Genomic DNA, 18,394 nt, shown 5'->3' with positions numbered 1-18,394 from the left:
AAAAAAAAAAAAAAAAAAAGAAAAAAGAAATGCGACAGAAAGTGACTAGCTTTGTTTGCCAAATTAAGAAAACAAAAGTTCAAGGAGAAAAATAAGTCTCTGCAAGATAATCTTCAATTGCTCTGTGATCTCAAACTGGACATTTTTCCATAAATGTGAAGTATTCATAGTTTAGTACAATGCATTATGTAGAATCTAGATAAAGCAAATCAATCAGAAAATATTTGATACACCAATGTACGGTGATAGTTGACGTTCGGAATATTGCACTTGGACACCAGAAGCATGATGCACCCTGTGAATCAAAACCAGTGTAACCTTCAAGGGCTTAGGTAAAATTCATTGCTTTTGTAATTTTAATTCTTTGCTAACCAGTGTTTCCTTTATATTTTTGATGATTGGCTAATTCCTTGTTAACCAGAAAACCAAACCAAGCGTCCCAATTCTTAACAGACAGATAATAAGGAACTTACCATAACTAACTTTAAAAAGAATATTACAAAGGAAATGTCCAAGTTTGACTGAAGTTTTCTTGGTCTCTTTATACATGCACTTGAGGGAGGAAAATATATAGAATAATCAATGAGTATAGAAGCCAGGGGTATAAATAACAACAGCTGATAAAGACTCTTTACAAACAAATCTCTAGGAGGCAGGCTTGTCGACAGTCGCTGCCATTTATAATGAGCCACAGATTACTATTGTTGACACATGGGAACAATTTAAAAATGTTTGTTAGCACCAATGGAATGTGGAGAATGACACATAAATTATGCTGAATATGATTTCATTCTTTTTTTTTTTTTTTTTTTTGAGACAGTCTCGCTCTGTTGCCCAGGCTGGAGTGCAGTGGCCGGATCTCAGCTCCCTATAAGCTCCGCCTCCCGAGTTTACGCCATTCTCCTGCCTCAGCCTCCAGAGTAGCTGGGACTACAGGCGCCCGCCACCTCGCCCAGCTAGTTTTTTTTTGTATTTTTTAGTAGAGACAGGGTTTCACCGCGTTAGCCAGGATGGTCTCGATCTCCTGACCTCGTGATCCGCCTGTCTTGGCCTCCCAAAGTGCTGGGATTACAGGCTTGAGCCACCGCGCCGGGCCGTAAATATTGTTTTAAACAGTAGCATTTCAAACATGGAACAGGGTGTTGAAACAAGAATGCAGGCTTTGGGATGAGGCTGACCTGGCCAAACCCAAGCTCCAGAACTTACCATCTGGGCAACCACAGGCGAGTTAGGAAACTGTTTTCTCCTCTGTAAAATGGGCTGGTGGAGCCTGCCTCATAGCTGTGAAGGAGACCTATTTTGTGATGGGTGCCCGGGAGACAAAAGCTCTCATTGTCACCTGAACAGAAGCTGTTTTTCATTATTGGAGTCAAATCCGGTGCATTAGGTATGTTTCTGATTAGGTTATCTGTGCTGGGCTGAGGCCAGGAGGGGCAGAGGCTCTACTGCTCTGAACACATCTCCAGCAGTGGAGCTTTTCAATAACTTTTTGGTAGCCTGTTGACATAATTTGCTGAAAGGGTGTTAGAGGACCAGCAGGATCCACACAATAGAACATCTGTAGCCAGACCAGAAGGCAGACAGAGATGGCAGCCTAGGGTGGGGCCCGTATGCCGTGTTACTCCCCTGTCCTCCTAACACACGAGTCTCGGTCCTTGATGTTAGAACCTGGAGGACTGTCTTCTGTTTCTATGACCTTCCCATCACCACCTTCATCAGGACCAATTTGGCCAGGGCATTGGTGCTGCACCTCCTCCAGTACACAGGAGGCCTGAAGCCCATCGTGGCAGCCACCATGTAAGCCCAGGAGCACATGTGACAGTGACATCAGGCCTGTCCTGTCCATGACAGCAGCAGGAATCAGAAGCAGACTGGAGCCAGATGGCCTGGCTGAATGATCTGTTACCAGTGTAGCCACATGCCAGCCCTATGGCTTTGGGCAAGTCACTCGGTCTCTCAGTGCCTCAGTTTCCTCATCTGTAAAATGGAGGTAATCACAGTCCCTACACCATGGGGTTCTTGTGAGGATTAAGTGAGTGAATACATGTAAAAGTCTTAAGATGAGACCACCATACAGGAAGTGTTAAGCGTGGTTATTATGGTCTGAGCCCAGAAGAAAGGCCATGTCTACTCAGTCCAGGGCTGCTCAAGTGCTGCCTCCAAACTGGCCCCTGACCTGTTTGCCAGCTTAGCTCTCCTGCCCCTGCTCTCTGCTCTCCTTCCCAAACTGGCTCCACCTCTCAGTTCCCCACACTCGCCACAACCCCTCGCTTGGCTGTTCAGCTCTCACTGCGGGCCCCCTCCCTTGGATGTAACTTAGCCATTTGTTCTCCAGCCCCTCTCCCTCCGATGTGGGTCTCAGTCTCCCAGAGGCTAGCTCTCTGCTCCCATCCCTCACTGAGCACAGTGGGTCAGGAAAAGTGCAGAAGGTGGAGCTGGCAGCCTGCTGCTGTGGTGAGGCCGGGGCTCTTCGGTTCTAATCCTACCAAGCCTCTACATGGGAGGCCCCTCCCCTTCTCTGAGCCTCAGTTTCCCCTTCTGAGAGGGCTGTGTGAGACCATCCCTGGGATCCTTTCCACCCTGACATGTGGTGATTTTATTAAAGCCCCGTGGTTCAGGGCTCTGGGAAAATAGCAAGCCCTTCCTCCCACAGCCTTGATATCTTGCTGGCTTCATCATCCGCACCCCCGTTTTGGTCCCTAAGGAAGCACATGTGAGGGGAACCTCGCTGGTTTTCTCAAGCTCCCAGCTACGGGTTGGGGGGTGCTAGGGAACACACAGGACCCAGCACTGCACACAGAGGCATCTGTGAGGGTGAGTGTGGGCTGGGCTTCTGGCAAGACCAGTACTGTGTGCCTGGGTCAGTGAACCCAGACTCATATCTGCTCCATGGGCTTCCAGAAACAAAGGCTGGTTCCCGGGAAAGCCGGATCACCCCATCTGGAGGAGAGCAAACTCTTTCTCCCTTCTGTCTGTAAACAGCAGGGCCGCCTCGCAGCTGCTGTAGTTTCGTGGCTACAGGGCAGGTCCCTCAGAACCCTCCCAAGGGGCTGCAATTTAGGTATATTTAGCCAGGCCACTTTCCTTAACATCAGCATCGGCGCCCGAGGCCTGGTTGGGCTGGCCACATCACATGCAGTGGCCTCCCCGCCCAGGGGCACAGCTGCCCTCGCTGTCCCCTCATCCCTAGCCTGAAAGCCCTTTCATCAACTCACTCATACCCCCCACACCCCAAGGAATAGCAAAAACAACTTACAGGGGGCCCGCGGGGGCCAATGATGGACAGCCCAGCATCTCCGGGGGACCCCTGCGGGGAGAGAGGAAGGGGGAGAGGGAGCGAGGGGCAGGGAGGTATGGAGAAGAGGAGCGGGAAAGAGAGGAGCCAAAGGGAAGGCTAGCAGGGGCCGGGAGCATGACGCCGGCCCCATGGGACAGGAGAGGGAGGCCGGGGACGTGGAGGGCCACGAAGGGATCAGCAGAGGCAACAGAGAGGGCACAAGGACAAGGAGGGAGCATTTGGGACGGGTTGGGAAGGGCAGGTAGTAGGGGGAAGCGGCAGGAGGGAAAGGAGAAGAGGTGTCAGCGAGAACACAGGACATGGGGTTCCGGGGAGACAAGGTGGTGGGACCCCAGGCCGGGGAAGCAAGAAGAACCAGATCCATTGAAGTGGCAGGAAACAGGGAGACACAGGGAGAGGGGGGAGACTTAGCAAGGCTGCCCAGGCCCGAGTGTCTCCCCCGCCCAGCCCAGGGTGCTTTCCAGCCCCCCTGCAAATACTCATCTGGCCGCACACCCTGCAACTGCTGAACCTGCCCGAGAACGGGGCTGTGCAAACAGAGGGTGGGGACACGAGCAACATGCGTGCTGTGTGGACTCAGCATCCCTGACCCTGAAAGGCTGAGCTGCCTCAAATTACCTAGTTCCCGGTTTCAGAACGACACGGAGCGGTGAAGGCTGGGGCAGAATTGTCAGCTCTGAAGGGAAGGCAGTTGCTGCTGAATGAGGAGCTCAAAGTGCTGTCAAGGGTGGCTAAGCTAGTTAGACAAGCGCTGTGTGTGTGTGTCCCCAAGTTCAAGGTCTTACTCTGCCAGGAAAAGTCACAAAACCTCTCTGAGCCCACATAGCTCCTCTGTGAACAGGGATTCTGAGAGCGGCTCTGCTGCCCTTATGGGAAACGCATTTTGGAAAATGTCATACTTCACAGGCAGGCGAGGGGTGATTTCAAATTAGTAACTGTTTTTGTCATGGCAATGATACAATAATTTTTATACAAGGAGGTGTAGTGTCATGGTTAAGAGCCAGAATGCTTGGGTTTGAAGCCCAGCTCTGCTACCCACTAGCTGTGTGACCTTGGGCAAGCGACTTAATGTCCCTGTGCCTGTTTTCTCGTCTGTAAGGATACAGATAGCGCCTGTCTCATAGGGTGGATGCGAAGATGTCACGTGACAATGTAAAGTACTTAAAACAATGCCTGGTCCATAGAAAGGGTCATGTGTCTTTCTCCTAGGCAGTTTAGCCTCATGCCAATGTGGAGCTAACAGTCTGGTTCCATTTTGGGGACAGAATAGCATAGTAGCTAGGCCTCCAGCCTTGGAGTCAGACCACTGGGGCGTCTCTCCAGCTGTGCCACATTCTAGCTGTGTGACGCGGGGCATGTGACTTGGCCTCTCTGTGCCTCATGTAAATGAGAATATTAAAGCTTCCCTGAAAATCTTATGTCGGTGCTAGTTGGGAAAACAGACAAAATATTTAAAACTGCACCTGACACAGTTTGTGTTTAATACATGGCATCTGTATTGCAATTGTTGAGATTGTTATTTGGGAGACAGAAAACTATTGCAGAAATACTGCATTATGGACAGGGAAGTACAGAGCCGGGCACTGCGAGGTCTGGCTTGGAACCCCTGCTCATCACTATTGCTGTGCGATCTTTGGCCAGCCCTGCTCCTTCCTTGGGCATCAAATGAGTTTCCTGATCTGCAGAGTGAGCTCCTTAGAAGCGTTGTGCTTGGCCAGGCGTGGTGGCTCACGCCTGTAATCCCAGCACTTTGGGAGGACAAGGTGGGCGGATCGCCTGAGGTCAGGAATTCGAGACCAGCCTGGCCAACATGCTGAAACCCCGTCTCTACTAAAACTGCAAAAATTAGCTGGGTGTAGTGGCGTGCACCTGTAATCCCAGTTATCTGGGAGGCTGAGGTAGGAGAATTGCTTGAACTCAGGAGACAGAGGTTGCAGTGAGCCAAGATCTCGCCACTGCACTCCAGCCTGGGTGATAGAGGGAGCCTCCATCTCAAAAAAAAAAAAACAGGGCCGATGTTCCAGCAGGATGGCTTCTGGGTTTCTGACTTCCCAGGGTCTATTCCATAACCTCGGGGGTCCCCCTGGGCAGTTCCAGCTACACAAAAGAGCAATAGGCCAGAGCGATGAGGCCTCATGCTGTCAGGGCAGGGCAGGGCAGGGGAGACCTGCCCAGCCGGGAAAGCTGGGACCGCCGCCCAGGAATCCCAAGACTGCTGCCCGATGGTATGGAAGCTGTTAGGAAACTGGGCCGTGAGAGGCTGTGAGGGCAGCAAGCCCAGCCAGCACCCTCTGCTGAGGCTTTCATCAGGGGAGGAGGGCTAAGAGTCTCCCTGTCAAGAGTCCACCTGGAGGAGGAGGCTGGGTGCAGGGCAGAAGGGGAAAGCGTGGACTCACCTTCTCGCCTGGTTGGCCCTTTACTCCCTGGGGCAGCCACATGCAACACAGGGTGCAAGAAGGGAAAGGGAGGGAGAGAAAAAAGAGGGGATGAGAAAGAGGCACCCACACGAGAATCCATGTTCATGGCACAACAACCAAACAGAAGAAATCACTGTGAAATAAGAAACAAAGCAAAACACAGATGCTGACACATGACAGGTCCACGTCCAACAAGCACAGCATGTGGCATGTGGAAGGCAGCGGCTGCAATGTGCAGCTGCTCCAGATAACTGAGGAACAGAGGCTGGGGCTGTGAGAGGCCCTCTTGAGACACGTGCGTGTGTGTGTGTGTATGTGTGTGTGTGTGAGAGAGAGAGAGAGAGAAAGCCAGAGAGAGAGAGAGAGAGAGAGAAAGCCAGAGAGAGAGAGAGAAAGAAAGCCAGATAATTGGAGAGAGACAGAGAGAGAGAAAAGATAACAAGATCCCACCTAAGTCAGGAAGTCTTCCCCAGAAGCCATGGCCCCAGCTGGCCAGGACACTCTGAAGTTAGGATGGGGATGGGGGGAATTGGCCAAGGACTGTGTTGTGATGCTGGTGTCTAGGAGGTTTGCAGGTCCAGCTGAACACCAAGAACAAAGCTTTGCCAAGCTAGACAAGCCTGGAGTCCTTGGGCCTGGCCGGGTAAGGTGGAGGGAGTGGGTGTGGAGAACCACAGGAGGCCAGAAGGCAGGACACACACCTCTGGAAGGATGGAGCACGGGTCAGTGATGCAGAGGAGGCTGGTTAGGTGGCCAAGGGTCCCTTGCAACCACAGTGACCAGTAGATGGGCAGTCCCAATCCACCCTGCTCTGGACAAGCCAGTGGGGCCACCTCTGGTAAACCCCAGGGATGACCCAGGCATGTCACACCTACTGGCCACCTCACTGCTTATCAGGTGGCTCCTGCCAGGACCCCTACTGGGCAACCAAATGGGCCCATTGTCACATTTAAAATAGCACCAGCAGCCAGAGTCGCTTCCTTCCTAAGAAGGAAGTAGGGAGACCTCCCCCACTGCTATGGGGGAGAAGTGTGGACACTTCCTGGGGGAAGGTGTCCACAGGGTCCAAGAAGGAGGACAGGACGGACAGGACGGGGAGGCCCAGAGCTGCCACTTTGCATTTTGCAGCCTTCCCTGTGGCCGGTCTCTGCTCTCGGGAGAGGCTCCTGAAGCTTCCCTGGGAGCAGGGACTTTGGGGTCCCACAGTTGGCTTGGGTACAAAACCCAATTCCACCCTATCTCACGTGCAGTGAGTCTTAACATCTTCATTTGGAAGACAGGGCTCAGAGGGCTATGGTAACGCAGGCAACGGGCTCAGGTCCACATGCCCAGGCCCTCGGCAAAGGATGGCTGAATCATGTTTCCCTGCTCTGTTCAGAACCTGTGACAGCTTGGGTGGACTCGGGATCTGGAGTTAGAGAATGGAAGAAAACAGACAGAGCCGGGCAGCAATTCCACCATGCTCTGCTCTGGGAAGTGGTGGGAGATTCACGTGGGGCGGCCCAGGGCTCCCAGCCTCCATGCCTCGATAGACAGGCCTTGGGTGGACCCGGGAGAGAGCAAAGTTCCGTTACATGGAACTTTCCCTGAACTCTGAAATATCCCAGGCCTCTGGGGCTTCATTCTAAGGATCAGACCCTCCTCAGAGCTGCAAGGCCAGCGGGGGTGGGTGGTGAGCGGGGAGTAGTAATAATGTCAGGATCAAGAGTGCAGGTTTGGAGTTGGGCTTTCTGAGTTCAGATTTCTGCTCAGCCACTTCCTGACTGTGTGAGCTTGGGAAGGACATTTAGCTTCTGAGCCTCAGTTTTCTCATCGGAAAAGTAGGGGTGGAAACTGTTGCTTACCTCATGCGGTTCTTGTGAAGTCTGAATAAGCTAATATAAGGCTCTTAGCACAATGCCAGCAAGCAGTTAGAACTAGCAAGGGTCAGCTTTCATTTGGATGCCTTTTCTCAGCCTCTGAGCACCGGCAGGCTCACACCAGGCATGCAAATTCACACAAGGATGCGTGGCCCACTCCTACAGCCAATCCCGTGAGATTCTGAGGCAAAGCTGAGAATGACATGGGGGTGGTCAGGGGTCTTGGGGAGCCAGGTGAGGCAGAGGCTGATGGCAAGTTAGGAGTCACATGGGGAGAGTGGCTGAGGCCTTGTCCCAGCCCAGGCTGGGGAGTGGTGAGGGTGGGGCATGGCCATCACTGCCTTAGGCTACTGCCTTTCTAGCCCTTTGTAGACACTCAAGGGCTGCTGCGGGCCTTCCCACTTCTGGGAACTACCCTCTCCATCAAACATTCTCATCTCCGCTTCTCCATCTTCATTTTCCAGCAGGAAACAGGGAATGTTTTAACTCTCAGCCTCCTTGTGAGGACTTAGAGGCACCACCCGGGGCCAAGCCCTGTCTTCACCATCTCTTAGTGCATCTCTGTCTACAGAGAAGGCCTCTGGGAACCCTGGCTCCCCCGAGGGGTGTTGCAGGAGCAGCTGTGAATCTGAGGGTGAGCTGCCAGCTTTGGGGGGTGGAGTGGGAGTCCTTCTGATGTTGAGGCTCAGTTTGTTCCTCCCATTCCCAGCAGGTAACTGGCAAAGGGCTTTGTTCATGCAACTTTGTTGGGTTTTTCCTTTGCTGTGGCAGCTCTCTGGAGAGTAAAGCCATATTGTGAGGTCTGAAGGACTGGAATACAACTTCCCTTCTCCTTCCTTGTCCCTCCCTGAAGCATACTGGGGCCTGGGGAAGGGAAAGAGCTGACCCTCTCCTTGGGCCTGGGGTAGACAGCACATTGCCATGGTTTAGAGGACAGGCCAGCACGGAGAAGCAAGCAGTGGCCGCCTGAGCAGGTGCAAATGGGCCAACTCACCACACGTCCAGGCATCCCAATGGCACCTTTGTCCCCCTGATGATGAAGGAGGCAGAAACAGATGTGGTTGGAACCAGGCTAGCATGTGAAGGACCCTATAGGCAAGCTCTGCACCTGATTTAGGGCACAGCTAACCTGGTTTGCAGCAGGGACAACATCCCGTATGATGCCCAAGCATCATGTAGGTGCACTCCCTATGCACCTCCCTAGGACTATTCAGCAAGCAGCCACTGCTATGGCTATGTGTACTCAGGCGTGAGTGTTATGGAAAGAGCACTGAAGAAGGAGTCTGGTCCCAGCCTGGGCCTCAGTTTCCCTATGCCTTTCCAAGGCCTTTGCTCCCTTAGACTTCACTGTTGCATCGATTCCAGCAATGGCCAGGATGTGCCTCATCTTCATCACGCACAACTTCAAGGCACAGAGCAGGGTGCCTGGCAGCTCCCACGTGACAGATGGGTGAATCACTTTCCTCAGTCTGTCTCTGCCAGGGCTGGAGAGCAGTGCTCCACCCTAGCCCCTGGGTTGAGAAAGCAATCACTGGAGTCTTTCTCCACTCCTCCCTCCTCTCGGCCACCTCCAGTACTGACAGGAAGGACCACGAGCCATGTGGATTCAGCCGAATCACGAGTTGCAGATGCTCCAAGGGAAATGCTTTGTTTTGTAGCCAGGGGTTACATCTTCTCACTCTGGAAATCTGCTTATTAAGTTTTGTTCCTCCCCCTTTCGGTAGAAAATATTTTTTTGCCATCATATGCATGCAGACATCATAAAACCTGGGGTGGGGCCTAAAGTTTGCTAGGAGCCTGGAAGGATGGAAAGTAATAGGGTGCAGAGAATCAGGTGGTTTTTCCAGCCTGCTGGACAGGAGGGGACTGCATGGGCATTTCTAGGGTGACTGCATCTGCTAACCCCACTGAGGCACAATGCCTCGAGGAACAATGCGCGTCCACAATGTATGTGGGGCACACCTGACAGAAGCAACTATTTCTGAAATTAGGCTCTTAAAATTAACACATAAGGTCAAGACCAACGGTGGCTTTGAGTAAAATGTTCCACTTTTGCTAAAGAATGGCAGGGTAGCAGTGCAGATTAGAAGCACTGACTCTTCCTTTAACCTCCCTGAGCATCAGTTCTGTGGAGCGGGGGTGATAAGAGCTTCTTTCTCATGAGGTTGCTGGGAGGATGCCACGTGATGCTGTCTCTGAGAAGCACGTGGCCAGTGCCTGGCCTTTGGTGTTGAGTAAATGGCATCTGCTCGTGTAAAGCCTAGCACAGCCGCAGGCAGGTGAATTTCATCAGCATGTTTGTACTCCACACCTTTTGCTTTGTACACCAGGGGCTCACATCCATAGTCTTTTTGAGGGTTACTCCTAGGTCTCTTCACATGGAAGCATCAACATGACCCGTGGATCTGAAATTGGTTCTGCCTGCAAAGGACCCCAGGCCAGGGCTGGATGTCGGCTGTGGCAGCCCTATGGTCCACTCACTCTTGGGCTTTTGAATGATATTTCAGGATGTGTGTTTTGGTTTCTTTTTCATTTCTTTTTTAAAACTAATGCTCTTTGCAGTCCTGGCCATAAAATGCTTGGGTTAGGGATGGGTGTGGAATGGCCAGGGACTGGAAACTATGTGCAGCAGCCCCTGCTCTGTCAATTGCCCCCTAAATGCTTTTTAAAGGTGGATGTTGTAAGAAAAAAACAAAGTCTGCCCACATTCCCCTCGGTCATCTGATGTTTCCCCTCCTTGGATTTCATGGGACCGATTCACCGTCTTCCTTTGCGCTGAGGCTCTTACTGGGAGAGTTTCCATTTGCAAGTCTGAACATTCTCCCACATGCATTTCATTAAGAAAGCCACTGCTAGGCATGAATTTTAGAAGCTATTGGATTAGTCCAAAAGTTACAGTATAATCCATGTCTAAAAGGGGAGCCATTAGGTAAGAGGGAGGCACATAAGGGTCTGGAATCTCATGGATGTGACCTTTGGTACAGGGAGGCAGGGCAGACTGGTGCCAGCCCCAGGCCAGGGTGCTCTCCATACCTGATTCCGGCCCCCTGACAGGTTGCAGCATCTTGCCTGGGTCACTCCCCATCTGAGGGTCCATGGAACACATACCCAGTATTCCACTCATCCATGCCCCGGGCTCGACTCCACAGAGCAATGTTTTACAATACTTTAAAGATGGGTTTTGAAGGTGGAGCACAGACCACAAGCAACAGCAGTACAGAATGGTGTGTGATGATACAGACCTCTAACAGGTCCCCACCTGAAGCTTGGACAGATGGACAAACTATTTTACCTTCCTGACTCTCATGTATAAAACAGGTTTATAATCATCCCCATTTCACTGAGGTGTTGAACAAGCCGAATGTGTGAAAGGTGATAAATGCAGTCCCTGGTTCCTCTTATGGTTTCAATAAGAGATGGCTATCTTTTTTGTCCCAAAGTCCCCACCATGGTAGGGTCATCAGTCTGGAAGTCAGCCGCAGTTTTGGAAGCATCTGCATGCTGTAATTTGTCTACCTCGGGCAAAGGGGCACCAAGGGCTGCAGCTAAAGATGCCCCAGCAGGGTCCTCTCTAGATCTCAAAGGACGAGGGAGCTGAGGTGACTTCACCCTAAGCTATAGATCGGGGATTCTGGAGAGTGGCCTGTCACCCAGATACACATGGAGAAAAACCAGCCACCCAACCTAGCCAGTCTTCAGATTGAGAAACAGCATGTAAAAGAGATGCAAAGGAAAGAAGAAACAAAAGTTACTTACTGGGAGTCCAGGTCTTCCAGTGGGACCCTAAATGAAGAGTGAAGTTTCCATAGGTCAGGCAGGGTATTGCAACACCTAACTGTTGAGCACTGTCCCAACCAGCTGTGTGACCCTGGCAAGCCACTTGGGTGGGCCTTTGTTATTTTATGAACAAAATGAAGGGGGAGGCTTGATCACTAAGGCTCATGAAGCTTCCTTCCAGTTCTGGCTCTGAAGACAGCCCACCTGTGTTCACCTCTTGGCTCTGCCACTTACTACTTGGGTAACCTTCAGCAAGTGTCTTGGTCTCCCTGTGCCTCAATGTTCTCATCTTGAAAATGGAAGAATAATCATTACCTATCTGTTAGGATCAAACGAGAGAATGTATGTAAAGCACTGAGCACAGCGGCTGGCAAATAGCAAGTCCTAAATAAATGCAGCTATTACCATGATTATTAGAAGAGAAGAGGACAGGCCAGAGACGGGCATGGGGCTGGCCTTGGTTTCTCCCTCCAGAGACCCTGCTGTCACATACAGTTCCTCTCCTTCCAGATGTCCTGCTCTTCCCATAAACTGAAGGCAGAACCAGGAGTGGGTCTTGGGGTGTTCCCTGGGAGATAAGTCCCTGTAGGGTGCTGAGAAAAGTTCAGGCAGCACCAGGAGTAAGTCACCCCTTCTAACCTGTGTTCCTGAGGACATCCCCTCCGTGTGGTGCAGTGACGTCCGCCAGTCGCGGGGGAGGGGGGTCCTTGGGGAAGGTGGGGCTACAGACTTCATGGGGACAGGACTTGTCGCCATCCCGTCATGATGCTGGTTTTGCCCCATAGCACTAAAATGTGAGCTCCTGAGGTATGGACTTTCCTGTTTCATTCACGAATGTGTCCTCAGTGCCTCAGCAATGTGGAGCTCTCAGTCGTCCTTAAGACACATTTACAAATGAATGAATCTGCCTGTGGATACCAGGAACCTGGCAACACCCCTGCTTTCCCAGGCCCCTACAAGGACAGACCAGGCACTGCGTCCCTTAAACCAGAGCTTTAGTGCTGAACCAATGCGCTCTTCCTCGTGCTTCTAAACTGCCTGTCCCCTAATGTCACAGAGTGGGCTGAGAAGTGGGGCAGTGACCTCCCATCCCAGGGAAGGGAATGGGCCCAGGTGAGGAGGGTCCAACCTCATGCAGTGAGTCTACTCTGAATAGGAACAGAAGGGGCAATTTGCTTGCTGTGTCCTTACAACCGACACCATCCATATCGTGCCACCCTTACGAGGACACATGAGGGAAACTTATTTCAGGCCCCATTCTCAGGAAAAGCTGTGCTTTGCCCAAGCATCAGGCGCGCTCCTACCTTACTGCAATCCGACCCTTGCTAAAGCTCTGCTTTCCACTTTGCTCTGACCACCGAGAAGCTCAGAGCCTCGTGTGTGGCTCATCTGCACAGGATGCTGCAGTACCATGGCTCTGGATTCCCCTTGCTTTCCTGCCTCTGTTCTCCACCCCTTACCTCCTGTTTCCTTAGATAGCTTGTAAATCCTCCTAAAAGGTTTCTTGGAATGAGATGGGGTAGAAATAAATAAAATAATAAACTCATTAATAAAAATTCACAAAATCATAATTTCTGCCTTAAAATGTAAGCTTTACCCAGCCACTTGGGAGGCTGAGGCAGGAGGATGGCTTGAAGTCAGGAGTTCATGACCAGCCTGGGCAACATAGCAAAACCCCATCTCTAAAAACAAAATTAAAAAAATTAGCCAAGTGTGGGGGCACACACCTGTAGACCTAGCTACTTGGGAGGATGAGGCAGGAGGGTCACTTAAGCCCATGAGATTGAGGCTTCAGTGAGCTATGATCACACCACTGCACCCCAGCCTGGGTGAGAGTGAGACCCTGCCTCTAAGAAAGAAAAAAAAAATTAAAGGTTTGCAAAAATCCTTTGGGCATCATCTAGGGAAGCCTCATGCTTTTAGGATTAAATGAATTAATATATCCTAAGTAAAAAAATATATATATATATAGTATATATACGTGTGTGTGTATATATATAGTATATATATGTGTGTGTGTATATATATACAGTACACACACACATCATATTCCTTCCAATACCCATATGAAGCAGATATCATTACTGTTCTAATTTTACAGATGAGGGGACTGGGGCAGAGAGAGGTTAAGTAACTTGCTAAGGTCACAAAGCAAAAAGTGGCAGTGCCAGGATTTGACTGCAGTTGGTCTGGCCCCAGAGCCCATGCTCATAATCACTATGTTACACTGCCTCCATAAAAACATAACAGTGTCTAACACACAGTAAGTGTTAGCTACTATTTCAGCAAGGATCATATTCAGCAAGGCCTGGCAGCTGCTAGCAAATATTTCCCTGTGTTCCTTCAGAGAAAGATACATCTCTACTTCCCTTGGTCATCTGTTTTCAGTCTCACAGTTCTCAGTATTAAGAAATTATCCCTTAAATCGAATCCAGGGATGGCCAATAGATGTCAGCTTGAGCACTGACACCAATGGATTGGGAGTAAGGGACTAATGGGTTATGTTAAAAAGCCTCCTAATTGATTAGCAATGTCTGCCAAGGGCATGATGGGTAGGACAGTGGTGGCTGCCAATTTGCTTCCACCTAAATGGTTCCTGCTGCAGCTTTAATCCATCCTGCATGGTTGTGTTCTCAGGCACTGGCTGACTTTGTGCCCACAGGAACCTGGATCTTCCTGTTGGAGGACAGAGCCAGCCCCCAGGATACACCCAGAGGGCAGCAGACAGGCATCTCAGAGCCCTTCTCTCTGGCCACCAGCATTCTCCTTTTGCAGGAAGCAGAGATAACAGGGCTGAGGAGATGATTCCTGCCCTGGTCAGCTTCCCATTTCCTCCTCCTCTTGCCTTGTGGTTTCAGCCAGCACTGGGCAAAGGTTCAGTGCTCCTCTTCTGCGCTGGGCTCAGAATGTGGGGAAAGCTACCTGGGCCTTTCTCCTTCACTCTGTGGGCAGAGACTGAACGGAGACTCACCCGTTCCACCTCATGGGCTCCTTCAGCACAGACCCAAAGGGGTCTGGAAACAGTCCCTGGGTTGGGCCAGCACCAACTCTCAGAATGCAACATTATTATTGAGGGAAGGACCCTCAAGTCAGGCAGGGACTCAGAGCTGTCCTGGCATCCTGGCCCTGGGGGTGAGGTGTGTGCACGAGGCCCCAAGGCAGGGTGGGAGCAGTTGAGGGCTCTTGTGGCTTCCTCGGAATAAGACAGGGAAAAGCAGCACATTTCCAACAGGTGAAAGCTCTCTATGGCAGAGTTTATTTTGGAAGACGGATGAAGGGAATTAAGATCTGACACACCAAACATGCCATAATAAATTATCCTTCCTTTCAAGCAATGACATGACAGATCTTGCCTCACTGTGATGTGTCAGGGGGCATGGGATCCTCAGCATGGGTGCAAGGGCCTTTCAGGGCACAAATGGAGTCTTCAGTAATGGCCTTTACTAAAAATTAAGCAGGCAGCTCCCACGGGTACACATTAAGAGGAAAACAACTATGGAAATGACTTCTCCAAGGAAGGGATGATGATAGGGTTGATTTCAGCAACCTTGAGAAAGATCTGATGTGAGGGCTGGTCCTTTCAACTCCTATCTCCAGCTCCCCCAGCGCCCTCTGGTCTTTTGTTGGGATATCAAAGACTGGTGCTCCTGTTCTCTGGATCCATTACTTCAGGGAGGCAGTCTCCTTGGGCTCATCTCAGGTTCTCTGGAAGTGGCTCCACTCCCCGCCCCACCCTGGGCTTCCTAGCAAGGCCAGGAAGGAGTGCGGCGTGCTGCCTGTAACTTATGTGCTGTCTCCCAGTCTAACCGGCTGACACCGCTCTCTCTTACATAACCACTGCCACCACCACCACCACCACCACCTGCCCAAAGTGACTTGGCCAGAATAGAGCTGCCCACTCAGCGGTGTGGACCTGAGTCCTCTGGAGCAGACCACGCTTGGAGCCAGCTCAATGACCTGTTTTCTGAGACTTTTCAAGGAGAACTGAGGAGAGATGATCTCTTTTCTTCTTTCTAATGCCTGGTGCTTTTTTTTTTTTTTTTTTTTTTGACTCCAATAGCTTCTTTGGGGAACAAAAGAGCTGAGCTAATTAGAGGGAAAGCCATTCTTTTAGATTGAAATTTGGGGCCTGCTTTGCCCTGGGGGCAGCCATTGTCTTGCCCTGGAGGGGTGCAGAGGTGGGTGAAAAGCAAAATGGTAGCCTCCTCCCCACAAGAAGCCTTCTGGAGGGACCCCTCGGGAGCCTGCATAGGCCCTCCCCAAGACAGCAGGGGCCCAGCTTGCAGTGTCCCCACCCAGAACTCCATTACCAGCAAGTGACACAGGCCTTTCAGATGCATGAGACCCTCGGCTTGAGTACTTACAGGAGGTCCTGAAAGAGAGAGAGAAAATGCCTGGGTCAGTGTCATTGCTGTAGGGGGCGGTGGGGAGGCTGCCTTGGAAGCAGCGTCCGGGGATTCTTCAGCGGAGGGGTTTCCATCTGGCCTTCGAAGTTTGTCTTTTCCTGGCCCATTTTCACCAATATAATCTCTTCCTCCTTTATTTCATCTCCATATTTTCATAACTGGATGAGAAATCCAGAGGTCTGGGCTCCAGGCTCAGCCCTGCTGGCGACCTGCTGGTGGCCCTTCTGCCTCAGCTTCCCACCCCACAAAATGGGCTTTTTGTGACCTGCCTGAACTTGTGTACCAGGCTGCTTTGCAGAACACGGGACAGTGGGCACACTGAGAAAGGTGGAAATAACAGATCCTGCAGAGATGAGGATTGTTAGCATGCCGGTGTCCTCACTGGGCCATGGCAGGGAGGGCCAGCAGGCAGGCAGGCGTGGACATGGATGGCCACTGTGCACCCCGCCTGAGGCCCATCGGCCCATCTTGGTTTCTGTTTAACAGTGAGTTAGGCACTTCACCCCTCCAGGGTCTGCCACCCACAGCCTATTTCTCAAAGTCCCCTCTCAGGCTCCGGCCCCACCTCCTCCATGCCTCTCTCTGTTCCTTTCTCTTTCTGGTGTCCACTCTCCACCTCCCTCCCACGGCCACAGCAGCAGCCCTATCTCATTACTGGCAACAGCCAAGAATGACAAATTCAAGTGTTCCGAGAGGGAGAAAAAAGGAGTAGGGGTGGGGAGCGAGAGGGAAGGTTTAGAAAAGCAGCCCCAGAAGGATAGGGAAGGAAAGGCACTTCTGCGAACATGAGCCACGAAACCCCGCCCTCCCGGCAATTCCCAGCTGGGCCTGGTGTGTCTGCCCGGCCCCTAGTGCCCTGGCCACGTTAACTCAGCTGCGACTCCTGTTGCTTCTTTTATGCTCAGCCAATAAAGGCTCCTATGTTTCCCCGTGCTCCTCCCGTTCCCAGAGCCGGCTTCCTTCTTTCCTCCTTCATCTGTCCGCTTCTCTGCCCTGGTCACCATCCAGGAAGAAGCAGCCTCTTTCATGCTGGCCTCTGTCAAGCCATCATGTTAAGCGGGACAAAATGTTTTAGATTAAAAGCAACAGAAAAAGTCAAGAGGTGTAGAGCCTGGGTGAGCAAGCTCCAGGCCCGGGCCTTGCATGCAGGGCCCAGCATAAGCGGGAGGGAGCACGGAGCAGGGGGAGCATCTGGGAGCCATTAGGCTGAGTGGCAGAGGAATGTCACCCAGAATCTGAAAATATCCCCTGAGCCCAGCCAGCCAGAGGGACCAGCCCAGCTGGGAAATCTGTTCCTCCTGGCTGGGGGAGATGTCCTCTGCATGAGAAGCACGGCTGGTGACAAAATTCAGCCTGTGGCAATTTTGGGATGCTTCAGCCACATGGAGGGCAGATGCCTTGCGCCTGCCAGGCCCGATGGGGCCCTGGCTCCCACTGTGGCAGGCTCTGGTGAGGCCCCCAGTGACACAGGCTGGAGCTCTGAGGGCAGCCCTGCCTGTTGTTAGCAGTCTCAGCTGCATAGTTGTCACCAGATGCAGCCAGGTAGCTAGGACAAGACTCGACACTCAGCCGGATGGCAGGAGGAGCAGTTTGCTGGGTCTGCCCCTGGGAGATATAAATTCTACTGAAGATTTTGAGGGTTTTTACATCACCACCACTGCCACCACCATTGTCACTGCATAGTTCTCTATGGTCCTTATCAGGTGCCAGGCACAATTCAAGGGGTTTTCCATTTTGTAGTAGGTTCTATCGTTCCCACCTTACAGATGAAGAAACTGAGGCACGGGAAGGTTGAGTGACTCCCCAGGCCCATGCAGCTAGTAAATGGTAGAGCTCCGGACCCTTCTCTACAGTGCCTCTCTCTCTGTCTGTCACTCAGAAAGCAACCTACCCCCGACCCCCCTATTGCCTGCAGACCAAGTCCTCTCCAGGCCTCCCCCTGGGATGCCTGTCATGGTCAGCCTCCAGCCCCCTTCTCTAGACTCAACCCTCTCTTCTGTCTTTCACAGTCACCTTTGTCCTATGCAAGGGAATTTGGCTCTGCCAAGCTTAGCCAGGCTGCCACTCCCCATACCTGTCCCTTACAGGAACTTCAGAAACAGGAAAATCCTCTTTGTGAGCTAATGCTGTGCCATAGGAAGGGGAAGAGATATACGGGTGCTATAATTTAAGGCTTTCTCTCTCACAAGCCATTTTTTCCCCTGTTAAGGATGGTCTTCATGTGTCCCTCTGGAAAATCTTCAGGTGCCTTTGAAAACCCAACTGCCATCCTGCCCCTGCCAACTTTCATCAAACAGGCCTGCACTGGGACAGCCCCGGGTTTCCAAGCAGATGCTTCCCCTGATGCTGTGTTCAATGCCTGGCAGCTCTAAGATGCTGTGGAGTTGATGGCTTTGCAAAATATAGCAGTGCCTGGATGTCACTAGTTGCTCTCCCATGTGGGCCACTTGGCTGTGCCCATTACCCTGGCTGGGCACCAAAGGATGGAGTCACTCCAAGGCATTACCAAGTCCCCGCAGTACAGATGGAGAAAGAGAGGCCCAGGGAGATTCGTGACCATCCAGGGCCACGTTGTGGGTGGGTAATGGCGGTGGGACGTTCAGTCTCCTGAGTCCCCATCCTGGGGTCTTCCTAACA

The 18,394-nt window shown here is 51.7% G+C and overlaps 1 protein-coding gene across 6 annotated transcripts in view; it reads right to left on the bottom strand.

Moving 5' to 3' along the window:
• COL13A1 (collagen, type XIII, alpha 1) overlaps window positions 1-18,394 on the bottom strand; it is a 159,166-nt gene that overhangs the window by 77,393 nt on the left and 63,379 nt on the right. For 4 of the 6 annotated variants that reach the window (XM_011927237.1, XM_011927239.1, XM_011927250.1 and 1 more), the window contains exons 3-6: window positions 15,716-15,723; window positions 11,331-11,357; window positions 8,569-8,604; window positions 3,257-3,307 (exon numbers count right to left, since the gene is read on the bottom strand). In XM_011927237.1, the coding sequence (XP_011782627.1) occupies window positions 3,257-3,307; window positions 8,569-8,604; window positions 11,331-11,357; window positions 15,716-15,723 (122 nt within the window). The remainder of the gene's footprint in view (window positions 1-3,256; window positions 3,308-8,568; window positions 8,605-11,330; window positions 11,358-15,715; window positions 15,724-18,394) is intronic. The other 2 variants (XM_011927266.1, XM_011927258.1) reach the window with 2 other exon arrangements.

Source organism: Colobus angolensis, unplaced genomic scaffold (genome assembly GCF_000951035.1).
Source record: "Colobus angolensis palliatus isolate OR3802 unplaced genomic scaffold, Cang.pa_1.0 Scaffold12, whole genome shotgun sequence".
Taxonomy (NCBI): domain Eukaryota; kingdom Metazoa; phylum Chordata; class Mammalia; order Primates; family Cercopithecidae; genus Colobus; species Colobus angolensis.
Note: the sequence above shows the minus strand (reverse complement) of the source record. Positions and strands in the feature narration are given on the sequence as shown.